This window comes from Trifolium pratense, linkage group LG1 (genome assembly GCF_020283565.1).
Source record: "Trifolium pratense cultivar HEN17-A07 linkage group LG1, ARS_RC_1.1, whole genome shotgun sequence".
Classification (NCBI taxonomy): domain Eukaryota; kingdom Viridiplantae; phylum Streptophyta; class Magnoliopsida; order Fabales; family Fabaceae; genus Trifolium; species Trifolium pratense.
This window is the reverse complement of record NC_060059.1, coordinates 36,609,518-36,623,434: the sequence shown is the minus strand read 5'-3', so window position 1 is coordinate 36,623,434 and position 13,917 is coordinate 36,609,518. Positions and strand designations below refer to the sequence as shown.

The following is a 13,917-nucleotide window of genomic DNA, read 5'->3' as shown; positions in this document are numbered from 1 at the left end:
CATGAAGATCATGAAGATCAAGGATTTAGTGTTGGACACGCGACAGTGTTCAATATGACAAGACGCAAATACTTATAATTATATAGGATTATGTCATTTTTTAAAAATTATTATCAGTGTCGACATATTAACGTATATGTCATTACATGTCAAGTGTTTTTGTTTGTGTTCATGCTTCATAAGGTATTAAGTGGATACAAAATTGTAAATAACTATGTCAATTAAAATTTGATCAAGTAATTTTATTCTGTATGCCAAATATTATTATTGCCTTAATTTTTATTTTTATTTTGTAAAAAGAACGAAAGGGAGTACATCTTTTGGGTTATATTTCGCAATTTGATTACAAAGGAATGATTTATTTAATATTGAATTGGTTGACATGGTTGATTCTGTAGGAGACACTTGTTTAATTGTTGTTGATGTTTTTATTAGTTACCTTCATTTTATTTTTGAAGAAAGAGACTTATTGCATTTCATAATCAATCAAAGAAGCAAAACATGGAGTCTCATAAAAATTATGAGGGTTAGTATAATATATGATATGAATATTCATAAACGATTATGAGCAGACAAACAACACTTTCAAGCAAAAAGTGTTTTTACTCTTGTTAGCACAATTATTATTTTCACAAAAGGATAAAAAATCTTAACAAATTAAGTAAACAAAAGGATGTCACAAGTCTTAAATTAAGACCATATATATAGATATATACAGAACATTTGTTACCAATGCTAATATTAATGTCAGTACTGTAGCAGTAGTAGCCATTGGCTATATCAATCAGCCAAACTTGTTTTGTTGTATTTTTGGAGTAACAGAAAGCCAAAAATGCATCTGTTCAAGTAGAATTGACTATCCCAATCATCACTTCCAACCTCAGGCATATAAGGGACCTACCATGAGATAGCTTGAAAGATTAGCAGACAAAGAGATTCTAAATTGGTTAGCCCAACTCAATAATTAAATCCACTAACACCCCCCACCACCATTTTATCTCAGTAAACTTCAACCACTGATTCTTGAATGAATCTCTTCTTCTCTCACAACCTCTCTTATTTTAACCAAACAAGAGTCTTACAAAAGAATATCTTATGGGGCCTTTTACATGTCCCTGATATATGACTTTGCACCTCTTTTAAGGGCCAGCATATTCTTAGTGTGAGGTAAAGGCTATTTAGAATTGGTGCCAAGACAAGTAATACTTAACCACTTCTTCATTTTTCAGATGGATTATGTTAGAACCACCGTCGTGTCGCCATTTGTCATGAACAGATAAGTCATCTAAATCTCCTGAAATCCGAAAGTGGAAGATCAAAAAGTCCAAGTTTTTGAAATTATCTAAGTGTGTGTGTATGTTTGGACTGACGGTGAGTTTGACAAAATCACAATGACACCGTGATTTTGTAGAAACTCTAGTGTAGTTTTTGCTAAAATTACGGTGGCTTACTGTGATTCTGCTAGTGTCAAGGCGAATACAAACATGCACTAAACTGCAATCCTGTTTTGGGGTTTGACCTTTGACCGAGCCTGCTCGGTGAACATCGCTTTCGAGTCTTGAAGAACATTAGCAGCCTGTAATTTTCCAAAGACAAGATGCCGAAGCAAACCGATAATTGCAGAAAAGGCCACTTCATGAGTCTATTATCCATTCTATGAAAGGCCACTTTCATTTCAAACGAGAACAGGTAATCCGTAATTGTGGAATGATTTTATTCGCCCGTCCCAACCGGCAGTAACGATGACTAGACCCCATGCATGACAATTGGAAGTACTCTTGCATGAAGATTTCAAGAACTTGTATGCAGATTTGTGCATTGCAGAATTTTTACTCCTAGGACTTGAAGGAAGTTTCTCCTCGGGATAAGTTGCGGAACCTTTCGGAATAGAATCTAAGAAAAAATCTTGGCTTAGAGAAAAAGAAGACGGTGGCTCGAGGCATACAGCTTGAGGTGACCTCTTATTTAGGGCATCCAATTGTTTCAAGTTTTCGATGTTTGCAGATTTCAAACCACACCAAGGTACCGCCACAGATGCATTTGAATAAAAATGCTCGCATGACTTGATCTTCTTGACTTTCGTGGTGTGAAACTCGTCGTCACCAACATTCCACATATATACATTGGAGTCTTCACAGGCTGATAAAATGTGTTTTCCGTCCGAAGTAAACGATGCGGACATTAGGCTTCCTGTATTAAGGCCTGAAAACACAATATAGAAATCCTTAGAATTAAAACATGTAATGAACTAAAAGTTCAAATTAGATATATAGATAAATAGCATTGAACCAAAACCTTACAAAGTGGGAGCGAAACAAAATACCTTTGAATTTGCCAACGACATTAAGCCCTTCAATGATTCTGACTTGTGAATCAGCACAGGTAACCATAACTTTATTAAAATCTTGAGGAAGAAACTGAAACATAGAATCAGTTAATTAACTACAGAAAAAGAAGCTTATACGAAAAAGACAACAGAACTCCATTGGCGCAAAAGCAAGAAGAGAGAACAATACCTGAAATCCGGTTATTCCTCTCCCTGGAGGTTTCTTTTTACCAAGTAAGCATAGTTGTGATTGCATCTGTAGGTGATTATTATCTGATTCAACCAAAAACAAAAGCAAGCCCAACAAGTTATTATGCATCTTTTCACAAAACAAATTTGAAGCACTTGCACTAGAGCGGGATAAAGATCCACCAAATCACAACGAATTGGTGTAGCCTATGAAGCCACGGACACCGGACACGACACTGACACCAGTAATAATTCTAGAAAATGGAATAATTGAATGTAAATCACATATGTTGGTGGCAAACACTAGACACACTAGACACACATTCTTCACAAATTGGCCATTGTGGTTGTCGTAAAAATCCGCCACCACAATCCGACATGGCCAATATTTGACAACATCGGGTGCTACATATGTAGCTCAAGGAAAATATCGGTATATATGTTAAAAGAAGATACCTGATACATTGTAAAACCAACAATTGCCTGTCAAGGAGCCAATAATCCCTCCCTGTAAAGGTAGAAAATTTATCTCAAATTAATTTCTATAAAATCTTCATTTCTACAGAAGGAAATTGTTAAGAAACTATACCTGTCCATCGGGTCGATAACACACTGCAGTGACGATTTCCTTGACATCAGTCCAATCAACAACATGACAATCAGGAATCGCCCATATACGAACTTTTCCATCTATTGATCCGCTAATGAAATAATTATTATCCACGGGGTTGAATTGTATGCATGTCACTACAAAACATTAACATAAGAAACTATTTGTAAAGAAAATCCAAGTGATACCAACACAAGAAATTAAAGCTGAAAACTCTAATACATAACAAGAACAGAAAGGCGTTGAGGGCATCGAGGCATACCATAATTACTGTGTGAGAAAACTTTCAAGCAGCAGTCATGTCCCACTTGCCATAGGCGAACAGTTTTATCAACTGAAGATGACAGCAGATACTGCAAAATGAAGGCGGAAACAACTAATTAATCTCCAATTGGGTACAAAATAGAAGTTCTAATTCTAATATACAATAATTATTAACTCGGTAAATAACTGAATCATGAAATTCACTCACATTATTATTTGACCAAGAGAGATCCAAAATTTCGCCTTTATGACCATGGAACTCATGCAATGGTTTCTCCAATAACCGAAAAACCTTAGGAGGAAAAATGACGCACGCCGAATCTGATGTCTTTTTTAGATTCTTCACATTTCTGATTTTATCCTTATCCGTAAACAAGGGTGTCAATTCCGACAGATCATTCACCGTAAAGTAAATGCAGGATGTATCAACTTCTGGAATGTCAATTTCATTATGTCTCTCATCCTCAACCACTTGCCACAATCGCACGATTCCATCTTCGCCGGCACTAGCAAGATACTGTCCGTCAGGACTAAATTTCATTGTGAAAATTGGTCCTTCATGCGCTTTAATATCTTGTCCTATATAAAGAGCCGAAAGTTCCTTTCTTTGTTTCTTGCAATGACGGACTTTAACTCTCTGAATCCTACAACCTGATAATGGAACACCGCCTTCGTGCTTCTTGTTATCAAATTCTCCTTGGAGTTCCTCCATCTTGGATTTCATTGAATTCAATTTTCTTAACCAAGCCTTTTTAGCCCTCGTCTTCCACGAATTAAACCCACCTGTCTCCTCGGACTCCTTACCAATCTCGCGTTGGTAAGTTCGAGACACGTCGGCTGTTTTCTGGGATTCATCTGAAACCACCAACCGATCATTAATCTCCCTATGGTTCCCTACCTGGTCCTCATTAGTCCCTACTCCACTGTCCAAATTCCTATCTTGGCATGCTGATTCCTCCACCAAACCAACAAACTCCGAAGATTCCATGGAAGACGAACAAGACATTGATGACTTACTCGAAAAGAAATCATCAGTAAAACCGGAACTTTTGTTCACACTCCCAACACCATCTTTCATTTTGTTCACCTCATCTACATCTACCTGATCCTCATTAGACCCTACTCCACTGTCCAAATTCTCAATGTTTTTTTTATCCAAACTCAATTCCATCCACTTTATAAACTGACTCCTTCGATCTCGAACACTACCCGGACTCCGAGTCCACAAGTCATATCCAAAATCTTTCAACAAATCCATAGGAAAACCAGAATCAACTTCAGGTTTGTCAATAATACCCTTTACATCTGAGGTTAACATAATATCATCATCTTGTGCATCAAAAAATTGAACTTCTTCTTCAATGAACCTGGCCATTGTTCTTCTTCTTATTCAACCCATGAAACCACCTTCAAACAAGAGACATTTTTCAAGCAAGTGGGAATGCAGCAAAATCCTTATTTACACCCCCAAACTATATATACACAAAAACAAAACAAACAACACAGAAATCAATATATGCAAACATTAACATGAATTTTTTATTCATAATGATAAAAAAAGAATAAAACAGAAACCAAGAGATCCAACAGAGATCCCAATCCATACCCATTGAACCAAGTCTTACAATAAACAATAAATTCTCATTTTTTATTACAAAATCACAAGTAACAGATAATAAAAATATATAATTTTAAAAGAAAATTGAAATTGAAAAAACAACCCATGTTTTGAAACACAAAAAGGATCAAAATTTCAAAACCCATCAAGATATTTTTAAGAAAAAATCAAAAGGGTTGCATTAGAATTCAGAAATGAATTAGAAAAAGAGGAAAATTGAACAAGGGGTATGTGTTTGTAAAATTCGTTTTGAAAAAGAAAACAAAACAAAAAACATTGTTTTGGTTTTTTAAGGAAGGGGAAGAAAAATGGCATGCTTACATAGATTGTATGATTTGGTTTATTTTATGTGAAGAAGATTATGTCTTGAAAGTGAGGAAAACGCAGATCGAAGCAGCATCCATGAAAGATTGTAACATTCTCTCTCTGTTTATTTTTTTTTTTCTTTCTCTTTCTGTGTGTGTCTCTCTTTCTCTCTCACACACAAGAAGAAGAAAAGAAACAAATGGAACTAGGTGGAAGAGAAAAAACCATTATATATTTAATTATTTAATATGAAATTGTTTGTAAGGAAATAAACCGTAAGAAAAAAAAAATTATGTTTTTTAATTCACTTAGTAAAAAAATATGATAGGTTTGTGTAAAAAAAAATGATAGGTGGATATTATTCTTTTTTTTTTATAACAATAGGTGGATATTATTAATTAAGAAAAATACTCTACCAAAAAAAATTAATTAAGAAAATATACTTTTTTTTCAAGTAACGGCCGCTTAAAGTGAATAAATAAGAAAAGCATTCGATAATTTTCACTAACTAAATTAAATTCACAAGAATAATTTACAATTTTTTATAAAATACTAATGATAGTTGGACTGAGGTCTCTCTTGCATCTCAATTCTCACATCATAGTTTTCTCTATTAAAGATTGAAGGAACAATTTTCTATAAAATGCTAATGATAGTTGGATTCGGTCTCTATTAGATCTCAATTCTCACTATCCAAAGATCATAATTCACTATGAATCATTCATATGTGACACGATATACATACGATATCATATTGATACGGCGATACGAATTTTTTTTCAAAATTTCTTATACGATATGTTGGGATACGTTATTTAAAATTTAAATTTAAAATCAAATATATAAATGCACAATATATAAACATAACTAAAATTGATAATTATAAAAAATAAATTAACATTCAAATTACTCAAAATGAGCAATCATGTTTCAATTACATATATTAAGTTAACTACTACCCAAAAATGACAATTAGTACTATCCAAAAAAAAAAAACACCAGTACTATCTAAAAAAGACATAGTTGGTTATCCATAAAGAACATCATACTAGCATTCAATACTTAAGAGCAAACACGAATTGCATTAGTCTCTTCTCTCACGTTTTCATCATCAAAGAGCATTAATGGGCCGATACTTTTCCGATACGCATATCCGAGAAGTATCCGACACGTATCAGTTATCTTTTAAAAAAATAATATTAATTACCGATACTTCTCCGATAGGTGTATCGGAAAGTATCGGACGAGTATCGGTTTTGAGTACGTATCGGACACGATACTTCGTCATTTTTGGAGTATCGAGACTTCACAGCTTTCTCCATCAAAGATCGAAGGAGCAACCTTTGAAAAGTTCATCTTCACATGTTCTTATGAACGTTCAGTGAAATTTGGTGGGATATAAATTTATGTTTATACGACGACTATATAGTGTTATATGGAGAATAATCTCAAGTTATTGTTTTCTCGGTGCCGGGTCCAAGCTCTTGTTTTCTTCATCATGGCTATATAAATATCTCTGGTAGCTACCATTTGAGCTACACTTATGGGACAAATCTTAATAATATCTATTTTAAATATAAATATAAAAATATTTAAATCTAAAATCTTCAAAATATATTTAGACATATTATTTTCAACGTTTTTCTGCAAAATGAACGTGTGTGATATATATATATATATATATATATATATATATATATATATATATATATATATATATATATATATATATTGTAAATGTTTTCTCTCTCCATGTTTTGTGTGCAACTCTTTCATTTGAGCTTGGTGGTCAAAACTTTCAAGATCCAAATCATCAACATAGATTTAAAGGTTGAAATTTATATCTAAACATGGATAAAAGATCAAAATGATGTCGAAAAATAAAAACATAAATGACTAATGTTTAAGATGTTTTTTTATCTAAGTTTAAAGTAGTGATTACTGAAATTTATAATTATTTTCTATTTTTATCATAATATATACAGTATATAACTATATATTATGATAGATTCTATAAATACATGATATATAAATATAATAAGAGTTAAAATTTATAATTATTTTCTATTTCTATGATAATATATATATATATATATATATATATATATATATATATATATATATAATATTATCGCATGACATACATGAATCTAAAGAGTCATTTAGTTATATAAAGAAAATGAATTATTTAAAAAATATATTGATGATATTGTGCATGTAAATTAGTTGATAGTATTTTTTGTGATTGATATGCATGTCTCAAATAGTCATACTTTTTTTGAAGAATCAAATAGTCATACTTAATACACAATAATGAGAAGAAAAAAAGTATAAAGTATGATTTATTAATATAATATTTAAAATTTAATTTTTTTTTTTTTATTTAAACTTCATAATATATTGATGGTGGCCTACATGTAGTTGGTTGATGGTGTTCTTGGTGATTGACTATATGACTTAGAGTGATATTTAATACATGAGAATGACGAAAACCAATAGTGTATTATTTATCTAATATTATTTTTTTACAAAAAATTCAAACTTCATGATATATTATTTGTGTTTTCATTATTTTTTTAATTATCATTTGCGAAGCTCAACTTTCTAAATCAAACATAAAAAATTTCAATTTTAGTTTAAGTTAAAAATTTAATTCTCAATGAGAGAGAACAATAAGAGACATATTGTAATTTGAAGTTCAACCGAAATAAATATAAGTTTTTATAAAATAAAATTGAATATTCTCTATGAGTTTCACCTTAATTAAAGTTCATTCATCACTTGAAGTCAATCACATAGCTAATACATGATAACTTTTTTATATATATAAGTTAAGAGCATCTTATAAGCTTCAAGGATTGAGTAGGTGTCCCAATGACATTGGTACATCTAAACACTCCTATCTTATATCTATAGTTCATAATAATAATATCAATAAAAATAGAAAAAAAAATATGCACATGAGGGCTAGACCTTACCCCAAAAGGAACCAAAATAAAAGTAGTAAAAAATAACCACCCATGCAAAGGGAATTCGTAATGAGCTCTAGCAATGACACTACTCCCTCCCATTTCATAAGGGTGAATCCCTTTGAGGTGACATCCCTAGAACGAGTGTTATATGGCTGCCCCATGCTCCTAGCCGATTTGTTGTTCCTTTTTCTTTGACTTTTTATTAATAACCAGAGTGAAAGGCTTCTCACCTTTGTCCGTATCAGCCCAAGCTTGTTTAATCAATCGAAGTTCTGCTTGGACCTCTTCATCAAATTCCTCATTCGGTACTATCATAACATTTTGTGTTTTAGATATAGTATAACCGGAGTCGATACTAAGCGTTACCTAAAAAATAGTCTTATGTATGTATGTGTACTTGTCATGTGGATGAAAATGATATCTTTTCATTACCATTTTCCCTAAAGAAAGAGCAATACTTTTATTTATGAGAAGAAATAATTTTTATTTTCAAATCAAGCAAATAGCAATTAAGTTCATGATTAATAGTCAAGTATCAAGAGTTTGAGTTTATAATATTTAAAAAGATATATCTGAAGTTTAAATTCCTCAAAACTCCAAACATAATTAAAAAATGTTCATTAATATCACCTAATTAATCTTTTGAAGTCTATCTTAGTACACCTTTTACCGGTAAGACACCTTGATATTGGTTTTACTAATATATATCTCATTTTACTTTCTTTACTTTGCTTCATCGATTTTGTTTTTGAAGAGTCTCTCCATCGTCGAATTAATCATGACAAGTAGTTGTTGAAATAAATTATCAATCAAGTCATGTTTACTAATCTATGTCTATATTAACAATATGATTAACATTTAATGATTTGAGTTGCTATGGCCAAAAGAAATAATTAATATTTGTTCTTACTCACTTGGACTTTTTTTCTTTTTGTTTTTTTATCAGATATATTTTCACTTATTATCAATTCTTCAATCACTGTCACGATTAAGACATAACTAAATTATAATAATTGAGCTATAGACATTGGAGCGTGTTGCATGAGAAAAAAATAAAGACTAATGCTTAGTTTCCAATAAGTTTATTAAAAGTAACAAACTTTTTTCGTTTGGTAGGAGAGCATTTGCATGAACGAAAATAGAAAAAACAAATTATTATTTTGATTGGGGATATAGAAAATGAGGAAGAAAAATCTGATTTACCTAGTGACTAATACATACATATTCAAATAAAGACATAGAAAGAAAAGTGTCGAGTTTAACTCAGTTGACAGACATCACACTATATGTGCAACAGTCGGAATTCGAACTCCAGACATTTTACTTATTCATTGAATTTTCTAACCACCAAACTACTTGATAAAAAACAAAAGTGTTGAAACCTGAGATCGAACCTGAACACCTAAAAAAAACTCCATGACTACCAAATACCTATCTTGTAAGTTGTAACAATATGGACTAAGAAAATATCATGTAGCCTATACATTAGTCCTTAAATAAATTTATATTATAATTTATATTTTTAACTAATACGGAGTAAGTAATAAATAAATACTATCAATTAACTATCAAGTGTAAAAATTGAAAAATAATATCAATTTTTTATATGTATAAAAGGTTGCATAAAATAATAATATAGGAGCAAAACACAGCCTATAACTTGATTGGCCGTGCACATGTAATTTGTACATTTATAAATTTATGTATGAAATAACATTTACTTTTGTTTTTTCTTCTTCTCGATGCATGGTTGCCCATTTCATTTTTCTTCTTGTTTGTTTGTTATAAATAAATAAAAGAGTCGAGTTTAAACTTCATAGACTTCCGTAAATGTTTGTTCTTGAATATAAAATTAAATATGATATCTACATACATGTTCTAACAATAAAAAAGTAATAATAATAATTTATTTGTTCTAATTTTAAGCTACACAATTCGTTGGATTCAAAAAGTATCATACAGTATTTAGCAACTACTTCCACTTGTATGACAGATATTATATGCTTGCTGTAAATTAAATAGAATCAAATAAAAGACATAATTTGGTTGGAAATGAATTTATTTATTTAATTATCCCCCACGTACGACCGTCCAAAGTTGCTAATAATTTCAATATATACATAAAAAAATTGCTAATTTTACCATCAACAAAAAATGTTAGTAATTAATTGTATAATCTCGTGTAAAAATGCCGTCTTATAGGTTAGAGTTTTTATTTTGGATTTCATAATCTAAAATTCGACCATAAAATAAATAAATAATGGTTAAAAATAATGTTAATTATAAACTATAATGTACGTAAATTGTATTAGTGTGGTTCCGTAAACTTAGTTCAGTTGACATTGACATTGCATTATATATGCAAGGGGCCGAGGTTTGAACTCTGGTCATCTCACTTATTCATCTTAAGAATAAAATTTCTAACCACTAAACTATTTGACAAAATAAAAATTATACGAGTACATTTGGGGTAAAGATGGGAGAGTTTTTGAAGACTAAGGCCCTGTTTGGACTCGGACCTCCACTTAAAATCTTCCATAGAAGCTAATAATTTTTCTTTCAACTAGAGCATTGTCACATAGTTACAAGGTTAAATTGTAAATATATTATAACATTTAACTATAAGTATAACACATACAAATATAAGAAAAGTATAAAACTACAAAAAAATACAGTAAAACAACATCACCAAAATAAAAACAACATCATTGAAATTCAAACAAGGAACACTATTATCCTAGTCCAACTCCATCTCCTATAAAAAAACAAAACCCGAGCGGAACATGAACTAAAGCAAAACAAAACTATCTCTCACTGATAAGCACCCTTGCTAAACCAGACTCTTCTGGGCTAAAAGTAAACGACGTCAACCAAACAAGCTCCACATAAATTTCAGCAAATTAACTGCAACCTACCAAAGCTATCGGCTCAGTGAAGACCAGCGGAAACCTCTAGTTTAAACAAAAAATTTGCATTTACGATCAGATTGTGTGGCAGCCAGAGAAGACTCGGGAAGAAAACAGTTTCGACATAGAGAAACTATTCTAAAACCACCATAAAATTGTATCAAACACCACTGACAACAGATCTGCCGGAGCAACCAACACATGTTTTCCTTTTTTGGGTTCATAGACAAAGTCACAATTGTAACAAAAAACTCACATGTGAGGTTTTATGTTTAAATCGAGTCAATATATTTAACTTAATAATATTATTGATATTTACTAGTTGAGTTAGACATTAAGGATGAAAAATATCTACCTTATTATAGTGATTTGTGTTGTAGTATATTATCATATAGTACTTGATATACTTCATGATCGATCGACACGAGTGGGAGCATATAAACTATTCTAAAAGATGGCAGCCGACATTATATATATTAATTATAAATAAATACAGTGAACAATCTGGTGGAAGTTACTTACAAATTAAAGCCATATCATAGTAATGTTTGTTGATGTGTTTCTAGCCGACAAATCATGGAGTCCTTGTAGTTGTAAACATGATAATATGTAAGAATTGTTTCTCACTGAATTATTTTAAAAAAAATTATTATTGAAAGAAATTTTGATTATATATATATATATATTGAAATTTTGACATTAATTATTTAATAATTTTACTTCTTTGAATTGTTTTTTAAGATGGTTGATTCGATACATTGCACTGAATCCAAATGATTGAAATTATGCTTCAAAAAAATGATTGAAATTACTAAAATAAGAATAATTTACAATAGTATAATCAGGGACGGAACCAGAAGTTTTGAGTAGTGGGGTCATTATAAAATTGCATCATTAAATAAATATAACATTTCATTTTCAAAAGCATAAAAAATACATTTTAATTGTTCTCTAGGACGTTCCATATTTCTTTTTGTTTACAATGAGCTAAGGATCGAACCCAGGACCTATAACATACTACCCAAACTCCTCACCACTAGACCAAACCTAGTGGCTTTACGTTCCATATTTTGATAAAATTGAATAATTTTCTCTTTTTCAAGATCAAGAAAAATATCTCTCAATATAAGTAACTAAACAATTATTTAACCGGTCATCTCCCATAAATTTTTGGGTGTGGGCAACTAACTAAGTTTTGAACTGATTGTGTGTGGGCATGAGTGTGGACTACTATGAAATTTATCAACTAATTTATTTGTTATATATATATAATATATGTATAGTAGTATAAAAAAATTCACATCAAAGTGGGGGCATAGACCTACATAGTGGCCTTCCTGGGTCCGTCCCTGAGTATAATTTTCCCTTAAAAAAATTATATGTTGCTCATGAAATAAGAATATATATAATAGTATACAACATTATAAAGAATGAAATAGAGAGAACCACTTGCCTAAATAAATAATAAAAACTAGGAAACCAAAAACAATTAAACAAGATGGCAACGGCAAAATCATAGACAATGTTGAAAATCAAATAAAAATCCTCGATTTTTTGTATTAATCCATGTGTTGCGGTTTGGCCAAAACCAAATTGTTACATAGAGAGGAAGAAAAACGGTGAGTAATAAATATACAGTAGTAAAAAGGAATGAGTTGGAGAAGGGAAAAAATTAGAATAAAAAATCTAATTGTGGTCGTTTTAAACCGCCAAAAATATTAATTGAGTTAAAGAAAATTCAGTTTTGGCCATTTTTGGACACAAATATTTAACGAATTAAAATAAATAATTTTTTTAAGTGAATTAAAATATATAAATTGGTGTTTTTTTTATCAAGTAGCCTAACGGTTAGAGTCTCACACATTTAAATGTGAAGAAATGTGAAATTTAGGATTCGAACTTCGACCACTCCAATAATATCTGTTGTAACTACAATTTCAGCAACACTTATGGAAAGTTCATGGCAAACAATTTGTGATGGTTTTGACTGTCCAATTTCAAACTTTGTTCCGTCCAAAATATTTGTGTTGGCAGACACATAAAAAACAAATTAAGAAACTGCCACAAAAATTATTTGATGTTTGTGAGTCTTTTCGACCACAAAAATAACAAATGGTTTAAAAGTTTAACATTCGTGTTATTGTTGTAGTATTTTCCTAATAATTATGTAAATTTAAGATGGGAAACTTTTAACACTACGGTCATTCCCAACTTGAAAACCACAAAACTTTAACCTTACGGTACTACAAAGAAAGCGCTAATTAGCCACTGTCAAAACACTAGCTAAAAGTGACATTGGCCGTAGCTAATAAAGTTGACCACGTTAATTGAGAGTGGTTTGTTCCGGCGTTGCTAAATTTAGCCACGGCTAAATAATGCATGGTAACATTTTTTTTAACAACGGTTTTTGGCCAATTAGCCATGGTCCATCCATAAAATCTTTGAAGATCTGAAGCAGTGGATGAATGAAATCCAAAAAATCTGAGAATTTGGAAATTCTTTGAAGATTGACGAAATTGGCACGCAAAAAGTATTAGAATTTGAGAGGCCTATACTCAACCACAAAAGCTAGCTTGAGAGTTGAGGTTTGCACTACACTTATAAAAGCTATCTTTACCATATCTCTAGCCAATGTGGGACTTCTAACACACCCCCTCACATCCAGAACTGAACAAGTTGGAACGTGGGATCAACAACAATGGGTGGCCAAAATATTGGAGGTCACC

The 13,917-nt window shown here is 31.1% G+C and overlaps 1 protein-coding gene across 1 annotated transcript; it reads right to left on the bottom strand.

Moving 5' to 3' along the window:
• Nucleotides 1-584: 584 nt before the first annotated feature.
• LOC123902924 (WD repeat-containing protein 44-like) lies at nucleotides 585-5,530 on the bottom strand. Its single transcript, XM_045952761.1, has 8 exons — nucleotides 5,329-5,530; nucleotides 3,598-4,861; nucleotides 3,388-3,478; nucleotides 3,105-3,262; nucleotides 2,972-3,023; nucleotides 2,517-2,599; nucleotides 2,324-2,417; nucleotides 585-2,202 (listed from the first exon to the last, which is right to left on the bottom strand). The coding sequence occupies exons 2-8, from the start codon at nucleotides 4,762-4,764 to the stop codon at nucleotides 1,676-1,678; spliced, it is 2,172 nt and encodes a 723-aa protein (XP_045808717.1). The 5' UTR covers nucleotides 4,765-4,861; nucleotides 5,329-5,530; the 3' UTR covers nucleotides 585-1,675.
• Nucleotides 5,531-13,917: the final 8,387 nt, after the last annotated feature.